The sequence below is a fragment of the Macrobrachium rosenbergii genome, chromosome 42, assembly GCF_040412425.1.
Source record: "Macrobrachium rosenbergii isolate ZJJX-2024 chromosome 42, ASM4041242v1, whole genome shotgun sequence".
In the NCBI taxonomy this organism is placed as follows: domain Eukaryota; kingdom Metazoa; phylum Arthropoda; class Malacostraca; order Decapoda; family Palaemonidae; genus Macrobrachium; species Macrobrachium rosenbergii.
Window position 1 is genome coordinate 41,863,822 of NC_089782.1, and position 21,622 is coordinate 41,885,443.

At 35.4% G+C, this 21,622-nt stretch overlaps 1 protein-coding gene and 1 long non-coding RNA gene across 7 annotated transcripts in view; one reads left to right on the top strand and one right to left on the bottom strand.

Moving 5' to 3' along the window:
* Positions 1-21,622, top strand: part of LOC136828328 (metabotropic glutamate receptor 8-like) — an 811,414-nt gene that overhangs the window by 720,618 nt on the left and 69,174 nt on the right. For 3 of the 5 annotated variants that reach the window (XM_067086216.1, XM_067086217.1, XM_067086218.1), the window contains 2 exons: positions 10,642-10,768; positions 19,099-19,158. In XM_067086216.1, the coding sequence (XP_066942317.1) occupies positions 10,642-10,768; positions 19,099-19,158 (187 nt within the window). The remainder of the gene's footprint in view (positions 1-10,641; positions 10,769-19,098; positions 19,159-21,622) is intronic. The other 2 variants (XM_067086219.1, XM_067086220.1) reach the window with 1 other exon arrangement.
* LOC136828329 (uncharacterized) overlaps positions 1-21,622 on the bottom strand; it is a 342,392-nt gene that overhangs the window by 313,945 nt on the left and 6,825 nt on the right. The gene's annotated exons all lie outside the window — the stretch shown is intronic.

Genomic DNA, 21,622 nt, shown 5'->3' on the forward strand with positions numbered 1-21,622 from the left:
AGAATCAGTCTGGAGGACCACCAACATGCTATAAGCAAGCTTGCACAGACATAATCCTGTACAGGAAAAGTAAATAAATGAATCTTTCAATACACCCTCTTCAAACCGATCGAGCTAATCACATGTCAGTGATAAGAGGAGTGTCCTTACTCCTCACAGTTCAAAAACCGCAGCAAGCAGTTCACTTCCTGGCCGGCTATCACGAAACGTTTGATGCCTCGGTCACAAACTGAACAGTTTGCTGTTGTTTCAGTTCACGTATCTGAACTGTGAATCTGTTTTCAAAATAGAAACGTTTGTTTTTCCATCCTCACGAATTAATATTGTGTCTTCGTCATGGTTAAGATCCATAAAGATCAAGCTATTCATTTTCTCGTGTGAACGGTATGCTTCTTCGGTAAAACGAATCTGCGGTTTGAATTAGTTTGAGGAACACAAAGTATTAATCTATGTTTCGATGGGGGGAAGAAAAGAGTGGGGCTTTACCCCCTAGGAACCATGCGTGTATTTATATTATATATACATATATATATATATATATATATATATATATATATATATATATATATATATATAGTATATATATGTATAAATGAATATATGTGTGTGTAGAATATATATACATAACATATATATATGTATACATTTATACATATATATGTAAATATGTATGTATGGATGTATAGGTATATGTGTGTATGTGAATTATGTATTTTGCGTGTCTTGCCATCTCCTGATTGAGATAGAAACCACTATAATCGATAGATTTGTCAACATTAGTGAATACTCCCTAAACAATTTAATGAGCTCTAAAAAAAAGGAAAGTGAAGTTCACACTTCAACAGGCGTTGGATGGACTGGGCTGATATCAGAGTACAGACAGATCACGTTAAGGTGACTGGAATGTTTGGAACCATTACGGTACCTGAGCTCTGGAATGCCTGGAGTCTGGATTATGCAATAGCGGCTGACTGAAGGAGCAGATTATTTGTCCGTCGAATTTAGGTGAAAGATAATATACTCTAAATAATATAGAACACTTGAATGAGAATAATACAAATTTGAAGACTGAAAGAAAAGACTCGAAGTTCTGTGTGAGATTCTGCGTAATGTAGGAACAAGATAAAATGCTAAATAATTGGAAGATTTGAAGATGAATGATAAGTAATATATGCAAAATATGAAGAGGAATGATGTAGAATTTCTCCGGAGAACGAAAAAAAAAGACTTGATGAAGCTGTGCGTGAGATTATCGATTATACAGAACAAAAAGGAATAGAGAGAGAGAGAGAGAGAGAGAGAGAGAGAGAGAGAGAGAGAGAGAGAGAGAGAGAGAGAGAGAATAACTGGGGCTCAAGAATAATCTTTTTTTAAACACCAAGTTCAGTGGAAAAGGTAACCGGTTATCCTTACATAATCCTTGCCCAAAAAAAAATAAATAAAGAAGGGGTGAAAGAAAAGTGAGGGGTTTAACCCCTTGGAGGTACGAAATAATACGTATCAAGAAAATGTGATGCTTTGGGGGGAAGTAACAGAAATTAAATTATACAGATGCAAAAAGTGTCAACAATTTACAGTCGACACTTTTCCGCACTCGTGTGAGACTGCCTTACCAAGTTCACGTATTAAAATAACATTTATAACGTAGCTAACTGTACAGAAAACTAATTCTATAACTGGCAAATAAAAGGGCCAAGCCTGATGGATCGATTGGCGGTTGATAGAAGGGAATTCAAAAATAAACTAGGTAGATGATGTTGATGATGACTTATATTACATCAGTGTAGAAGAAATTGTGCCTGTATGATTCAAACTTTGTGGCGAGATAACTGACGATATTAATAAAATAGAATAGGAGCTGGTGTGAAGTTGCGTTTACAGAGCACATACTCGTATATTTTAAGAGGATGTGGATAGCGACTTAAAGACGAATTTTTGATGCGGAACTATACATGGAGACTTTTGACAAAGTACTGTAATCGAGGACATTTTATCGATATCTGAAGATAGATACGAAGAATTTACAACTGATTTAAGCCATTATTCTGAGAATGGAAATGACAGAAATTGAAGATGAATTTTGAAACTACTCTTGATGTTGAAATAAGGGGAAAAAATACCAAAAGAATATTGAGCAGAGTGGTTAGTGTACTGTATGGTAGTGTTCTAAAGTTCAACGACAATATATATCTCATAAAACTAATAGATCGAGGAACAGAAGAGAGGACTCTTAATAGCAAATAAGGTCTTAACCGCCTGTTCGGAGGAAAGCTCCACAACTGAATATAGCAATTTGTCTTGACTGTTCCGTCTTTAAATTCAATACAATCACTTTGATGGACGTGGCAATCAGTGAATAGTGGACGGAACAGCAAGTCTCTCTCTCTCTCTCTCTCTCTCTCTCTCTCTCTCTCTCTCTTCTGTTGACTGAGTGCATATTAATCACTGTCGCCTGTGTTTTAACCTATGAAGGTATAGATTCGAATTGTGGTTAGGATAGGTGAACTTCTCTTGTATAATTCACTCTGATGGTAAGGTATTTCCAGGATGTAACGAGTTCGATATTAGCAGGGAATTTGAGACTAATTATTTCTAAGATAAAATGACAAGAGTAAAAGTAGTGACAAAAAGTCATATATATATTATATGTGCGTATGTGTGTGTGCGTATTGTAGGGTGCATGTATGTATGTAGGCTAACTGTATGTATATATATATATATATATATATATATATATATATATATATATATATATATATATATATATATATATATATATATATATATATATATATATATATATATATATGTGTGTGTGTGTGTGTGTGTGTGTGTGTGTGAGAGAGAGAGAGAGAGAGAGAGAGAGAGAGAAAGTGAAGTACGAACTATTAGACACACACAAACAGACCGACAAAATGGGAAAACTCAACGACTTTCAAAACGGAACGCCTCTGAACGCCCTATAATTCCTTTCCCTTTCGTTGTGTTCTGAGCCGTAAAGATGATCAATATCGCCCCTCACATCCCATCGCCGTACATTTTTTTCCTCTCTGTTGCCACCAACAATCAGAAACGAAGGAGGAATCTTCTGGTCCTTTTTTTTTTTTATAAATTTCCTCTTCAAAAAGAAGCGAGCCTTCCAGGGACCATATTCCGCTTCCTTTAGTGAATATTGGACCGAGGTCCGGATAAAAGAGGTGGGGGTTTTAGGGTTAATGTCACTATCTTCTAAGATTCCACTGAGCGTAGTCTGGTCTGTCTTTCGGAAACATGTCTTGGGCCTTAATAAAAGAGTGGGGTGTAAATTGTTACAGGTGCTTGACACAAATCTTAGAGGATCTGGGACCAGAGGTAGTGGCTTGTAATGAGTCCCCATCACTCCCCCACCACCAACCAACAATTTTATTTATTTATTGATTTTTTGTCAAATCGAAAATGGGTCCTGCGCTCGGATCAATTTCAAAATATGTTCTTGCCTAGACGTTACAAAACCTAAGATTGATCAGTTAAAAAAAATTATAAAAGCTTTAATATGTCTTGCCTGCATGCACAATGTTTGTTATTATGATTATTGTTAAGTAATGTCAATTCTTTTGAACAAAAACTTTGTCAGTGTCTGTCACTGTTTTCACCCTCACAATAATCAAGCATCTATACAACAACAAAACGTAAGATTATTCTTTAAACCTTTCATTCCAACTCACTCTTTTTTCTCCCAGTTTGAGCCGTATATTCCAACCCTTCAGGCGTGACGCATGTTCCTACATAGATCGCATAGCATAACCACCTTTCCGTAACATATTTCTCCTCATATGACACACGACATACTTCAGCCCCCTCAGAAAAATCAAGACTACAGCCCAAACAGCCAGTATGGTCGCTACTCTTCGCACACGTATCAGTTACCCCGTTGGTACCTTCGCATACCTCATATTTTATTCTGCAGAAATCAGAACACTCTAAATCACTCTTTCTTTTTTATTGTCGCCCGAACTTTTACTACGGAAAGTCAAATTTCTTCCTTGCTTCTGTGCTCCCCATCAGGTTAACGTCAATGAACGAATAACGAAATCAGTGATAATGGTAATGAATAAAAAGTGACGAAGTAAATGGATATGAAAACCATAAACTTCCAAAAATAACTAAATCAGTTATACTGGCAAAGAATGAAAAGTGACGAAGAAGAAATTGGATATATGAAAAAACATATTACGAAATCAGTTGTATTGGCAAAGAGTAAAAAGTGACGTAGAAGTAAATGGATATATGAAAAACATATAAAGAACCCAGTTATATTGGCAAAGAATAAAAAGTATATGGACGTGTGAAAAACATAAATAAAACTTGCAAATACAAAATGCGTTACATCTGAAACCTGAACGAGCGTTCAGCCGAATTTTTACCCCCAATCTGCTATGTAAATCTAAACATTTGAATATCGCACGTACCTCCCAGATGCATTAATTTTGCAAAACAGAAATGGATTCCGTTTAGACGATGCAGAATCAAGCCAAAAAGCTAGGGGATATATTCCGTAGCATTTCAGTTCTGGGCAAACCAGGATTTCTGAAGCTATATCCCACAGTACAGAGGGAATTTAAAATACAAAAAGAAGCGAAAATTGTGAGACTTTCAGGTTGAGGGGACTTGGAAATTGGTGACACAAACATACACGTGTGTGTATATATATATATATATATATATATATATATATATATATATATATATATATATATATATATATATATATATATATATATATATATATATATATATGTTGTTACACCTCCGATCGTCAGCAAACATTCTAAGACAAACATGGTTGCCATTGCTCTCCCAACCGCGACTGCAACTTACTACAGCCGAGTAACTACCGCGTGCATAAGAGCCTTCTTGGTTCGACTTAGGCCCCAAGATTTGTTGCCGGAACGTATCCTTGATAATCCGTCCTTCCTTGAAATTTGAACACAATTTTTTCGTTGTGGCCCATAATATACATATAATATATATATATATATATATATATATATATATATATATATATATATATATATATATATGTGTGTGTGTGTGTGTATGTGTGTGTGTGTGTGTGTGTGTGTGTGTGTGTTGTGTGTGTGTGTAAGTATGCATAACAGAATCAAGAAAATATGGAACGTGATGAATATATAAATAAAGACAAAATCCACGAGGGAAAGAGAAACAATGGAATGCTGCAAGGCCTTTCGACTTATAGACCTTTACTTAGCAGTCTGCTAAGTAAAGGACTATACAGTAAGTCTTTCCTTTGTGGATTTTGTCTTCATTTATATAAATATATATATATATATATATATATATATATATATATATATATATATATATATATATATGTATATATATATATATATATATATATATATATATATATATATATGTTGGCATAATATACATATATCATTGCGCCTATCCACTGTTGAGCCTAAGAAACAGATCAGGACTATCCTTTGAACTAACATATAATATATATAGGAGGATATTAACTATATATATAACATATATAGTATATATATATATATTAGTTAAAAGTTAAATGTGCATATATACAACATATATATACTTCATATATACATATGTGAACGGGCGAGAACGGCTCTCACAAGACATCCAATTAAAGAGATAAGAAACGAGGAGACAGACAGACAGACAGACTAGCTCCAGCCGAGGTTGGTGGAAGGGGGGGCGGGGGAGGGGGATAGGTTGTAGTTAGGACAGGCTAGAAAAGCCAACAAGACGGTTGACACTGCTCCATTCGATAAACTCCCTTGTTTTTTCAATCCGGGGGGAAATGTTTACCCAGGGTTCGGCTAAATCCCTTTTCGCGCGGCGTAACAGTCCCATAGGGGACGGAATAAAAATGTGAACTGCATCACCGGATAAAAGGTGGAGAGACTGGTGCATGCTTGACGTAAAAGAGAAGTAAGATAATGCTACAAAATCAGATGAGAAAGGGGAAGAGATGTTGGGTGGACAGCGTCGATGTTCAGTGAGAATGAGAGAATGTTCAAAGAATATAATAAAATCAGATAAGAACGGGAAAGAGATACCGGGTGGACAAGGTCGATGTTTAATGAGAATGAGAAAATGTTCAAAGAATGTAATAAAATCAGATAAGAATGGGGAAGAGATACAGGATGGAAAGGACCATTGTCTAGTAAGAATGGGAGTATGACCAATAAACCTGATAATAAGGAAACATGATTTAATCAAAACTTGACTTCGACAGCCTACCAGTAAATGAGGATCTCCATGCTCTCATTTGTGTGTCTGTATGAGAGAGAGAGAGAGAGAGAGAGAGAGAGAGAGAGAGAGAGAGAGAGAGAGAGAGAGTACTTGGACTAAGGGGAATACTTTAGGAGCCAAGGGATCTTGTTGCCCAAGAAATAAAGGAAATTGTGCGTCAGGTGACGTCATGAGGTGTGGCACAACAGTGGAAGGTTAAAGGTCGAGAGAGAGAGAGAGAGAGAGAGAGAGAGAGAGAGAGAGAAAATTGTTTTGAATATATATATATATATATATATATATATATATATATATATATATATATATATATATATATTTATATATATATGCTTATATGTCACAAAATAGCGCGTGACAATATACAGTATTCAGCCAAGGCCAAAGGAAAAATAAAAGGAGTACCAAGCGCTTTCGTGTTACTTCAACACATTTTCGAGGTACAAGATCCCTTGGCTCTTAAAGTATTCACCTTAGTCCAAGTACTCTCTCTCTCTCTCTCTCTCTCTCTCTCTCTCTCTCTCTCTCTCATACAGACACACAAATAAGGGCACGGAAATCCTCATTTACTGTTAGGCTGTCGAAGTTACTGTATGCTTTGATAAACTCATGTTTCGTTATTATCAGGTTCATTGTCCATACTCCCATCCTCACTAGACAATGGTCCTTTCCACCCTATCTCTCTTCCCCGTTCTTATCTGATTTTATTACATTCTTTGAACATTGAACATTCCTTTGTCCACCTTCTCATCTGATTTATTACATTCGTTGAACATCGACGCTGTCCACCCGACATCTCTTCCCCTTTCTCATCTGATTTTGTAGCATCATCTTGCTTCTCTTTTGCGTCAGGCATGCACCAGACTCTGCTTCTCTCCACCTTTTATCCGGTGATGCAGTTCACATTTTTATTCCGTCCCCTATGGGACTGTTACGCAGCGCGAAAGGGGATTTAGCCGAACCCTGGGTAAACATTTCCCCCCCGATTGAAAAAACAAGGGAGTTTATCGAATGGAGCAGTGTCAACCGTCTTGTTGGCTTTTCTAGCCTGTCCTAACTACAACCTATCCCCCCCACCCCGGCTCCCCTTCCACCAGCCTCGGCTGGAGCTAGTCTGTCTGTCTGTCTGTCTCCTCGTTTGCTGTCTCTTTAATTGGATGTCTTGTGAGATCCGTTCTCGCTCGTTCATATATGTATATATAAATGTATATATATGTTGTATATATGAATATAAATACATATATATACTGTATAAATATAAATATATATATTAGTTAAAAGTTAAAGTCCTCCTGGGCCTCTGTAGGCTCATAGGGCAGGCGCTGATCTCCTGTTTCTTAGACCGACAGCCAGTGGGTGACCAATATATTTATGTATATATAAATTGAAGACAAAATCCATGAAGGAAAGACTTATAGTCCTCTACTTAGCAGACTGCTAAGTAAAGGACTATAAGTCGAAAGGCCTTGCAGTGCTCCATTGTTTCTCTTTCCTCCGTGAATTTTGTCTTGATTTATCTATTCATCACGTTCCATATTTTCGTGATTCAGTTATACCTCGAAAATGTGTTGCAATAACACGAAAGCGCTTGGTACGCCTTCTTTTATTTTTCCTGTGGCCTTGGCTGAATTTATACATATATATATATAACATATATATACATATGTATATTATATATATATATATATATATATATATATATATATATATATATATATATATATATATATAACAGTGAAAGAGAGAGGGAGCGGCGATATTCTGAATGAACTACGACCAAATATACTGAAGTGAAAATAACATTTCAGTCGAAATTCAATTAATCGGTAGCAAGCTGAAGGAAGAGTTTAAAGCGAATTAGGCCGGGAGCGAGTCTTTTCCTACTGCATGAATTTGGCATTTTGCTTTGCATTGCCATTACGTACATACAGACACACACGCACATATATATATATATATATATATATATATATATATATATATATATATATATATATATATATATATATATATATATATATATTATATATATATATATATATATATATGTATGTATGTATAATATATATACAGTATATATATATATAAATGTTTATATATCTACATATATATATATATATATATATATATATATATATATATATATAAATATATATAAACATAAAACGGTTTTCCACCAACAGCCCAAAGCAACAGAACGGCGCCTCAACCTCGCACCAGAATAATAAAGAAAATGAACAAACTCGTCAAAGTAATTTCCACTCGACAAAACTCCAACTCTCTCTCTCTCTCTCTCTCTCTCTCTCTCTCTCTCTCTCTCTCTCTCTCTCTCTCTCTCTCTCCCTGACCCCTAGATAGATTTAAAGTAGCCAAGGAAAGTTTAGACTTTTGTTTGACTCTCTTATTTGACTTTCTTCCCGAACTTTCTTCCCTTCACTCGGGGCCAGTGTTGATCCTCAGGGTTTATATCCTATTTGTGGGAACAACTGTTTTCAATAAAGAGACCTTTGGGACTGCAAACTAACGTCCTTTTCTAGCCCAGGGCCGTAGGAGACAATAAAGAGAACTGGGAAGGAATAAGGCAGTAACAGAATAGCTTAATTGACTAACTTATAGATGTAAACTGGAGTAACACCGATTAGGGTCAGTGACGCCGGCAATAGAGCGGATTCCTAAAAGATGCAAGGTCGTAAGAATGGGGGAAAACTTGAGCAAGAAGAGAGTTCCAGGCCCAATCAGGAGATTTTGTCGTGCTGACAGGTGGATAAATGTTAAGAGTAGATTGCCTGGCTGATAAACGTGAAGCATAATGTGTATAACCTACATAAAATTTAGGCAAAAAAGTATTAACTTGCTGCGAAATAAAAGAAAAAACAAACTGAAACACACTATCAGTAATTATTCGTCGCAAAATATACACAGCCAAAAGAACAATGGAGACAATTATGGAATTTCCCGATTGGTTTTTGCAGTCTTGCGTCGCACCTTCTTAAAAACACGTAAAGATATCTAGCTAATGACTCTGAAAGGCAAACAGGGATAAGTAAAGTTACCGATAAAGTTCAACAAGTAAAAAATGTACAGCCGCTACAGCGTATAATCAAGGCCACCGAAAACACATCTATCTTTCAGTGGTCTCGGTATAATACTGTATGAGCCGCGACCCATGAAATTTTAACCACGGCTCGGTGGTGGCCTGTCCTATATCGTTGCCAGGAGCACGATTATGGCTAACTTTAACCTTAAATAAAATAAAAACTACTGAGGCGAGAGGGCGGCAGTTTGGCATGTTTGATGATTGGAGGGTGGATGATCAACATACCAATTTGCAGCACTCTAGCCTCAGTAGTTTTTAAGATCTAAGGGCGGACAGAAAAAGTGCGGACAGAATAAAGTGCGGACGTACAGACAAAACCGGCACAATAGTTTTCTTTTACTGAAAAATAAAACCGAACTCTGCCAGACTGAAACAGAATGAAGGGGTCTGGGACAAGCAGCAGTAAGTCAAACGAAAAACCAAGTCTTTGAGCTGATTGAGACGATAATACCTTTATGTACTGTAAGCATATTTCATCTTCTGCATTTAAAGGGTTCGTAATAGTTATTGTCTTGAAATTTCCCATAACTCTTCGTGTTCAGTTACCCCTTCGTAATGCAGTTACGTGAAAAATACGACATTTGGTGCTTGAACTTTGCACCTTGTAACGAATAATAATTAGAAAAAGGTTACCTATTTGCAGACCAAAATGTCTTGATGTCTGTTACGAGAGAGAGAGAGAGAGAGAGAGAGAGAGAGAGAGAGAGAGAGAGAGAGAGAGAGAGAGAGAGGAGAGAATGGGGGATAACCGTAATCACCCATAATACATTAGTAGATTATTTGAATTTAAAGTACAATTTCATATTGAATTAGTCATAGTTTATTCCTATTCCGTATTCATTATTAGGAACTTACGTACAAAGGACGAAAGTCTCTGGAGACGGGGGCTGGATAGGGCGGAGGGTGGAGGGGTGCAAGGAAGGGAAGCATGATTTTTGCTCATACAATAAGTACTATTTCTCGATGGAGGCAGTGGTTCTCAGCCTTTTTTGGCCCATGCATCTTTTCACTATATGTCAGAATGTCATTCCACCCCCTTTTCCAAAATTGTCTTCCTCAAAAGGTGCGTTCCAAATAATAAGCACTTAATACTAAAAATCCTTGGTCACAATTCCCCCCTTTGAAACTGAAATTCCCCCATAGGGGGGAATGCCATTATGGTTGAGAACCACTGGTAGTAGATTAAAGGAAATATGGATCAATAGTCTTATAACTCAAATCGGACGTCATCTCTCTATCAGTAACTTATCTCCTTCTGCCCACAGGTCAACAAGGAAGGGAGGTCAAATTCAACACGGACGGCGACGCCCCTGGAAGCTACTTCATCTACCAGTACCAGAAGGTCTCCCAGAACTCCTACGACTACGTCCTCATCGGCAGCTGGACTGAGAGGTACGTTCGCCAGTCCGTCACGCATCAGTTTTCACGATTCCTTTTTTTCATTCGAGTTGTCCGTCTCATCGCTTCCGCTGATATGAAAGTATGCAGTTATGTATCTTTCCCAATTAAAAAGAAACTACCAGCGCAGAACAACTCGCGGTCTGGTTTTCTGATTTGCCGATCGCGCAGATCACGGAAACGCTTTAGTCATGTTTAGGAAGATATCCAGAATCCAAAAACAGAAGTTTATGGTGGAAGGTCTCTAGAGAGTAATCTGAAGTATGGAAGTTCCGGAGAGTAGTCGATTCTAAGGAAGTTCTAAGAAAGTAGTCTGCTCTATGGAAGACTTTGAGAGTAGTCTACTTGACGGAAGGTTTGTAGAGCAGTTTACTGTACAGAAGTTCCACAGATTAGACTGCTCTAAGGAAGGTTCAGTGAGTAGTCTAAACTGTAGAATTTCTACAGAGCAGTCTACTCAATGGAAGTTCCAGACATTAGACTTCAGACTACTCTACATAAGGTTCAGAAGTTAGTCTACATAAGGGAAGGCCTGCGGAGTAGTCTGCTCCACGGAAGGCCCAGATTAACCTACTCGACGGATGGTCCAAAGAGTAATCTACTTTATGGAAGGTCCAAGAGTAGTACACTATTAGGAAGGTCTCAAAACTTGGCGCAGTCCACTAACCTGATAAACAGAATATTGTCATGAACAGGACATATCGAGTACTTTTTGACAGTAGGTAATTAACATCTTGATATAAATAACAGATTATTTTTTGGTATGAGAGGGAAACTAACAAATACACATTTCAGTTCATGACAGTATTACGTGAGCTTTTGATAAGGCTGGTGGAAGAAAATTCATTATAGGTAAAAATTTCCACATCAGAATTTTCAAAATAGAAAAAAGAAAAAACTTATTGCAATGCATCTAATTAAAAAAAGTCACTTGAATTATAGAATGTGATTTAATCACCAAAAATCAAAAACGGGTTTTTTCTCTCAATTGCGTAGTTAAATAATTCTCAAAGTATTCAACATGATTTTAAATGTCATCTGACGCAAAAATCACACTCTGGACAAAAAGTTACATTTTAGCTTTCGATCTCGGTATTTGTGAAGTATAAATGCGAATTGTACCGAAAAACATTGCTATATATTAAAATTTAAAACAGCTAACGTTCCACCTATAGGCACTGCTCGAGTCTTCATGAAACACTGCTTTGGAATTTAAAAGGTCAAACCACAAAAAAAAGGTCAGGTTTCCGTTGGAGGCTAAGGCAGCAAAATTCAAAAAATACATTTATGATAGGGTTAATTATTTCCTTATAATGTCAAACACTCGATTTTCTCTTCAAAATCTTAGCACAAACAAAAATAAAAGCACGTTTTTAATGAGTTATATAAGGATTACTTGGTATCACAGCTAACAGGACTATAGATTAGAAAAGAATGACACCTGTGTCAGGTGAATATTAATAAAAGATGACGATCAAACTGACCTAAATATTCAGATGGGTCACAACAGAGGTCGAACACTTGCGCAGAAACCACCCACGCTGACACTAGCACGCACAAATAGCTGTAGGTATTCATTCATGTATGCACGTATGTATGTGAATACACCGTCAAAAAGTCAGAATAAAATGTCTGAAATGTAAGCTTCATTGTTATGATAAAATCGTACACTACAAGAAGCTGAGAAATTGATGACATGCATCTTCCTTCACGGTACGTCGGCACAAATAAATGGGAATGAGAAAACATTTGTAACAAACTATCCTTTCCATACAGAATGTATTTTATTAGCTAAAATGATTTGTAATAAAAAATCATTTTTATTAAAAAAATAACCTTGTGTATAAAACTAATATCTATAAAATGTCAAAAATGGTGAAAAACTGGTGATAAAAAAATTACAAAGTCAAGGAAAATGGAACCGAATAAGGAGGAATGCAGAAACATGGAAATGGATTTAAAGACAATTCAAACACGAAACAAAATAACATGATTAAAAAGGTTGGGAAATAAAACGGGTGAAAAGAACCGCGGGATCTTCAGCTTATCTTAAAACTTTTTTGGAAGTTAGATCCCACTCGCCTCCTCCTCCCCGCCCCCCCTCCTCCTTAACTTTCTCTTCCCTTCTTTAATTTTAAGAAAGATTTTTAAAATATCAATACGACTCAGTCCCTCATCTTTGATTTTGTTTGTATTTCTACTTGATGAGTCCTCGGTTAATGAAAGGAGAAAGCATTATAAAATACTAACAATTCAGTCTGATGTTTGCAAAGCCTTGTATTTTAACCCCCTTGATCTTCGGTCAAAAATGTAGAAAGAATAATAATGATTCTCATTTAAATTCTAACAGTACAGTATCGACTTACTGACCTAGGACAGCACAGATCATGATCTCCCGTGGCTTCTGAAAGCTTCAAAAGGGTCATTTGCATAAAATTACCATGATTTTCTCAGACATTACGAAAAATAAAAATCGTATATTAGGATTGTAACACATATTACCATTTTTTGCCACCAGACATCGCTAGAAGAAAACTCATATATTAGATTTTTAATACAAATGACTGGCGATTTCACACTCAAATTGCGAACAGTTAATCCGAATGAATCTGACTGATAACTAATTGTGTTCTTTTTTTCAAAGGAACAGTTAATGTTACGCCATTAATAGTCAATCAATCAATCCGAGTCATTCTTTCACTCCAGTGGCGTCTTGAGCCTCGCCTGATAAACAATTGTCGTCTCAAATCGCAATAGCAAATGTGATTTTCTCATAATCATTATGAAAAAATTCTAACGGTTTCAAAATAGTTGGGATTTTTTTCTTTTGCGGTTTTTGAAACGCAATCACATCGTTCACCATCAGTCAGTCAATCAATCTCTCACTTTGCTTTCCGTGAGTCATTCTTTCACTCCAGTGGCGTCTTGAGCCTCGTTGTAACCCACTGCCGCTAGTAACAGGCTCCTATTGTCGTCTCAAATCGCAAACTAAAAATTCCTTCAACAACAAATGTGATTTTATCATAATCATTATGAAAAAAATTCCTATATATATAAAGTTCCAAAATAATTAGCTTATCAGGAGGAGTTTTGTTTCTTTTTAAGATGAGCAAAATCTTTTTCACAAGAGCAGACAATCACCTTTTTCTTGATCACCCTCTCAACTCTCTCTCTCTTTCTTTATTTTCTATAAACGAAGAAGAAGAACTGAAAGGTGATATATATATATATATATATATATATATATATATATATATATATATATATATATATATATATATATATACACCTTTTCCCTCAGAACAGATAGTATCAGGAGGAGTTACCTCTTGCAGTTTCTTTTTTCTTTTTTAAGATGAGTTGATAGTCCCATGACCTGCCCCATGCATGTTCAAGGACTCACGAGCAGAGAGAATCTACCTTTTTCTTGATCACCCACCCAACTATTGGCCAGACCCAGCTTTATTTATTTTCTATAAACGAAGAAGAAGAAGAACTGAAAGGTGATATATATATATATATTATATATATATATATATATATATATATTGTATATAATATATATATATATATATATATATATATATGTGTGTGTGTGTGTGTGTGTGTGTGTCTGTCTGTCTGTGTTTAACAGCAAGGGAGAGATAGAAAACCTAAGAGAGCTCGCTTTTTCTATTTATCAAATCCTCCTTTTGTTGCGCATTTATTGAAAATGTCTTGGAGCTCAAAAGAAAGGAAACGTGCGTGTGACAGATATGGGCATTATGTTTTCTCTCTCTCTCTCTCTCTCTCTCTCTCTCTCTCTCTCTCCTATCGGGTGATGAACCCGAAAGTTATCGACTAGTGCCAAAACCGATATACAATCAAGCATAAATTGATATAGATATATATATATATATATGTGTGTGTGTGTGTGTGTGTGTGTGTGTGTGTGTATAATATAGCTTTCCCTGATCGGAGAAATTATATACTCTTTCCTCTGAATCACTCTTCGCTCTTTCCATACTTCCACTCTTCTCCTTACTCTCTCTTTGACTATGATATCCAATAAGCGGATACCGCTCACAGTGCTCCTTTAGCACCAGACTGTAGACGGTATTAGAGGCGCTTTGCAGCGTCCTTTCTGTCCCAGCTATCTTACTTTCTCTGTCATTTCCCTACCGTTCCCCCCTGCTTTCTGCACACTTTTCCGTCGGTTTTTTTCTTATTTTCTATTCTCAGTTACCAATTGAAAACAAATCTCTTAGGCGAGCCTTTTTGAAAGTTCTGCATCCGGACACAGAAGCCTGGTTGTTGGCCAGCCCCTTCGGCTTCCACAAAACAGGAATAGCTGAAACGGTCATGCGAAAATTATAATAAAAAGTGCTTTCGGGTGCAAAAGACAAGAAGGAGCAGGTATTTGCTGGACCGGTGATTGCCTTCGTCCGCTTAATGATGAGTCCTGTTACAAAAAATATTAATTTGTAAACTGGAAAGAGATGATCGAGCAAAAATTAAATTATAACTGGGGAACAAAAGGACAAACACGGAACAGAAGCATTGTAGAAATGCAGTAACGAATTGAAATAAATGCTCCTGTGGCCGCATGGCTGCGGTTGGGCGTAGAAGACAACCTTTACAAGAATAAATAAAAAAAAAATAATTAACAAATAAATAAATAAGTAGAGATCGTAATATCTCTATGGTCACTCTGTCACATATAGTAACGACAGCAATCCTTTGTAAGAGTAAGGAAGATGTGAAAAAAATAAATAAAAAATAAATCTGGATTGTTAAGTTTTTGTGGCCTATAGCAGCGGTAGCACACCGGGGATGTTTTACAAAAACTAATATAAATGAATAAATGTGGAAACAATTGCATTGCATGTTTTTGCGTGAGGATGAGTTTTTTTTACTGACTGAAATTACTGACCAGAAAAGCATCGCCAAAACAAAACGAATAAAAAACAAAATAAAAAAAAATTTTCGCACGCAAAAGATTGTACTTTTTGTACTCTTTGTTACAACCTTTCCCCGACTGGACACAAACTGCCCCACAAAAATTTAACAAATTGAAAGAACTTTCATTTTGAAATAGAAAACAGTGAACGGATGGCAAAGAGAAATAATACAAGAATTTCTCAGTTTCACAGTACAGAAAAAAGGTCATGAAAATTCAAGTAAACACAATAAAAAAGCTAATTTTTTTTTAGTAGCACAAAATCACCAGCCGTTACTTTTCTGAAAAAATAGGAAACCAGATTAATGACGGGACTGTATTTACACTGAAGAATAAAACGCAATGAATTTTATCAATAAAAATAAATAAGCTAATGCTTTTTTTTCCGTTGCGCAGTGACCAACCTGCTCTTTACTGAAAAAATATGAAACTAAAAAAATGACTGAGTTGTATTTACGAAGAACAAAACGCAATAAAAATTCAATACAGAATAACGTATAAAAGCACTGTCCTTTTCCCGGACAAGGAAAAACGCCACCAACAGTAGAACACAGACGAAGTTAAAGCTGAATCATCAATCATTGCAACTAAATAAATCCTGGTGCAGGGACTACAGGAAACTTCACACCGGCTGCGGAGAATGATTGATCTGGGGACATAACAGTTCTCTCTCTCTCTCTCTCTCTCTCTCTCTCTCTCTCTCTCTCTCTCTCTCTCTCTCTTCTATATATATATATATATATATATATATATATATATATATATATATATATATATATATATATATATATATATATATATAAATTATAAAAATATAAATATATATAATGAAGTAATGCATCAACATAGGCATACTCTGACTAGATGAAGGCATGGGTCAAGCAACCTCATCCCAAAATACCTGCTGAAAGATAGATGGCTAGGAATGTCTAGATCTGGCCAACCCTTCGCAGAGAAAAAATATATATAATTATATATCTTTAGATATACATTAATATATATGTGTGTGTGTCTGTGTGTGCTCGCGCGTGCGTATGTGTGTGTCCCAAGATAATGGCCTTTACTTCAATACAGAAGAACAAAAAAACTGTCTCGCATTATGTCGAGTAACAAGCACAAAGTACTTTTGAGATAATTGCTTCGTTTTATAAAGACTAAGCTACAAGAAAAGTACTAATGGGCCTTCCGGATTTTGACGACAGAAAAGTACGTCACTCCATTTCCAAACTTAAACGTACTGGTCAGTGGATCCAGTGTCTTCGGGAAACGGCAGAAAATAGATGGCTCTTGTCCCCAGTGGGTCCTGCTTGTACCTGTGTCCAGTACTGGAGTAAATCTAACTTACTATCAGATGCAATCCTCTGGGGATTTCGGAGGAAACGGTAGGCCATCTAGCAGAGAAACTCTCTTCTGGTGCTTCCCAGGGGAGCCAAGAGGCCACTGGTCTCTTCTTGGGCTTAACTGTTTGATGATTTTTCCCGTAGATAACTGGGGGAACCTCATAAAAGGTTGTCAAAACAATAACGTACTTTTACTTCATTGGATTTCAATGGTGTAATACAACTAATAAAGTGAGGTAAAGACTATAAAAGAGGAAACGCAAGAACAATTGCTCATGTGCGTTTGTGAGTTTATTGTCCATTGTTACTGGAAATGTAAGGATAAAAAGAAATGTTACATTATATATATATATATATATATATATATATATATATATATATATATATATATATATATATATATATATATACATATATATATATATATATATATATATATATATATACATACACACACTCTATATACAGTATATACAGTATATATATATATATATATATATATATATATATATATATATATATATATATGTGTGTGTGTGTGTGTGTAGAAGTGTGTGTGTGTATGTGTACATAGAATATACTGATCACTTATACCATGTATGTACCTATCATTAATAGCCACAATGACCTCCTAATTTCCTGACTTTCATGTAATTATTTGGATATGCTTATTACTATAAGCCTACAGCATATGTATCGCAGGCTCGAATTCCGTTACGGAAGCAGAAAGCTTCGTATATAGCCCAGTAGGATAAAGACTTTATATATATATATATATATATATATATATATATATATATATATATATATATATATATATATATATATATATATATATATATATATATAATATATATATAATAAATAAAATACAAAACTCTACCTGTAGGTTAACGACGAAAGTTTGTTCAATATGCTAATTTCCCCATGTCGAACAACACTAATCACATGCTTCTGACGCAAAAACATGTAAAGTTTTACTGAACAGTTTTGTTATATATCCATTTTTGAACGATATGATTGTGTCAACTCACATACATACATGCATACGCCAATTTAAACCCTATAAAGGAATACTAAGTAAATCACATAAGGTGGTACCACAAGAGAAAAGATTAATCTGACATTCTTTATGGCCATGTTGCCTAAAGTTTAACGACCTAATGCTATAAGGTGCCAGGAAGCGTGCTTGCGCAACGCATTTTTGAGTCAACTCAAAACATACAGGTCTTAGGTCTTAGGGAAAGCGACACTTCCTTACTGGTATCTCGGCAAAGCATTAATATCAGAGCAGAATCAAAATGACTTAACCACTACATAATCCTGAATGATTATTATCCAATTTTAGGGACTTAGGCATTTACCGCCTGGATCGTGTAACACTTTAAACTTTTATCTTTTAATTCTTTTTTTTATTTATTTGGTATGTCATTTGCTACACGCAGATGAGTCTATAGTGAAGAGATGGTGATGAGACCTAATGCATTTGTCCAAACTGCACTTACTACTGTTTGAAACTTTTAGCCTTATAGAATGAAATTAACCCAACACACGTCTATACGAATGAGTAAACTCACTTGTGCTCTAAAAATTGTCATTTCCATGTCTGTGACGGTAATAACAATGCTTTTCATTTTTAACTATTGCTTTGATGTTTGTCCATATAAAAAAAAAGAACCTCTCCCTTCGTACTCCGTCCTACTTCTGAACCTCCTTCTGAACCTCGACATTTTTTGCTGCTGTTCTTTTTATTCCTCCTTCATCCATCTCTTCCACCAATCACTCAAAACTCTCGATCAAAACTCGCCTCTCTCTGACCACCCTCCTCCAGCGCCTCCAATTTCAGTTTCATTTTTTTATTTTTTCCTCTCTCTATGTTGTCTGGTGGAGCATCAAGCGTGTGTATTTTACGAAATTAAAAAAAAAATTGATACAGTTGTAGGATGTTTCTTGTTGTTGTCGTTGTCGTTGTTGCTGTACATGTAGGTGTGTTTTACTGAAAGCTCTTGTACTGTAGTCTGGATGTAATGAGAGCAATGTTGCAGTGCAACGAGAGGGCATCCGATGAGGCACGAGGCCCACAGGCAACAGCACAGGAGGAGCAGGTTGGTATGTAGATCATCTGTAGATCGACGGTAGTTACTCTCTACTACTACTAATACTATTCATTCATTTCACCGTTACACCAGCAGCAGATTACCTGTCTAACCACCGCCCCCCCCCTCCACACGCCCCTCTCACCCACCTCTACAAAAACTTCTTTTAGACAGCTTTTCGACCATGTTGCAACTCTGTCCTGTCTCTGTGTCTATCTTCGAGAGTCATATTGTATATGTAAGCACATACACATATACTGTACACACACACACATACACACACACACATACACACACACACATATATATATATATATATATATATATATATATATATATATATATATATATATATATATATATATATATATATGTATGTGTGTATGTATATATATATATATATATAGTTTATATACATGTCACTCACATACATATGTATGAATGTACGTATGTATGAATGTATGTATGTATGCATGTATGTGCGTATGTATTATGGAATGTAAAAGGAAAACAACAGAATCATTTCTCGTGACTGAATGCCACCGAGGAAAAAGAGTAACATCTCAACCTGAGCGGGACAGACTTTCTGTCACAAAGGGCAGACAGGATGAGCATCAGTGAAACTAGCTTCGCAAAGAGGAGTTCGTGTTTCCTTCGTTTAAAAGTTAATTTCGTGGCTTATAAAGAATTTTTCAGAATCCTTCATTTCTCAAGTGACAAAGATGCGAAGATACACGATAGGTCAATGCCTTCTTCCGCTAGGTTGCCGGAAATTAAATGGTATTTCTTGTTGCAAACTTTAGAAATATTCATCAACAGCCACACGTACTTGTACGCAAATCCACACACGCCACACACACACACACGTACACACACACACACACACACACCCACACACATACATACACACACACACACACACACACACATATATATATATATATATATATATATATATATATATATATATATATATATATATATATATATATATATATTGCTATATAAAAATATATATATAGTTTTGCTCTTTCCTTTCTGGTGCCATCCAGTCAAGACAGGAAGAAGCTTATGGGAAAAAATCTATATATATAAATATATATGCATATGTATACGTATATATATACATTATATATATATACAGTATATATATATATATACGTATATATATAATTATTTCACCCGACGCCTTTTCTCCTGAAAACTGGTGTCTCCAGATAGTGTTAACCTTCCGTATTTTTCAACAAGTCTTTCGGGATGAGATAGCAATCCCCATGCCCTTCTCGACCCTGGTTGCAAGCCACCATAGTCGACTAACCACTAGGTACCCATTTCACTACTTGGCTTTTCAGGAAACTCGTCTAGAGAAATTTCCGGCAGGACGAAATCGTGAACCACTGAAATATACATATATATATATATATATATATATATATATATATATATATATATATATATATATATATATATATATATATATATATATATATATTTAGATAGATATATTTATATATATATATATATATATATATATATATATATATATATATATATATATCTATATATATTTATATATATATATATATATATATATATATATATTTATATATATATATATATATATATATATATATATATATATATATATATATATGCAGGTAGAGAGTGAGGTCATATGACTTTTCAACTACTTCCCTTACATCTAATACACGTAAATCCCCAGTCAGCCTCTAGAAGCCAAAATGGTGTATGCAGTCAAAATGAGAGGAGTATACAATGCAGATGTATATCTATGCACAACCTTATTTTAAACTGCGTCTGAATAAAAATACCTTCAGTTTACATTTCTGAATGAGTGTCTAAGAGCATGTGTAAGCATCCATGGCTATACACATGAAGGCGAAGAATTCGTGTGTCTGAAGGTGGAAAAACAGAGGGAGGCCCAGAAATACTGGACGGAGAGTCGGTGGAAGTATTAGAGTAAAAGGTCCAGACGACCAGAGAGTATAAAACTGCGTGCTAGACCACAGGAATGCGCCAATAAGGCTTTTCTATAGTGATGATGGGATGCGAAGTTTTGTGATAATTTTGCACAGGAGTTTCATTTCATAATTTTCTAGTGGTCGGGGAAATATAAATGTATGTGTATATATACATATATAAAATATATATATATATACATATATACATATATATATGTATAATATTCACAAATAAATATATAAATTAAGAGCTTTGAAAGATATTTATACATGCATACTTTCACACACACACACACTCACATATATATATTATTAATTTATTTAATTTCTATATATACTTATATATACATATATCATTACAAATGCATATTCATTCACACACTCTCTCTCTTTCTCTCTCTCTCTCTCTCTCTCTCTCTCTCTCTCTCTCTCTCTCACACACATACACACACGTTATCTTCCCCCATCTCTGTTATCCCCTTTTGTATGTT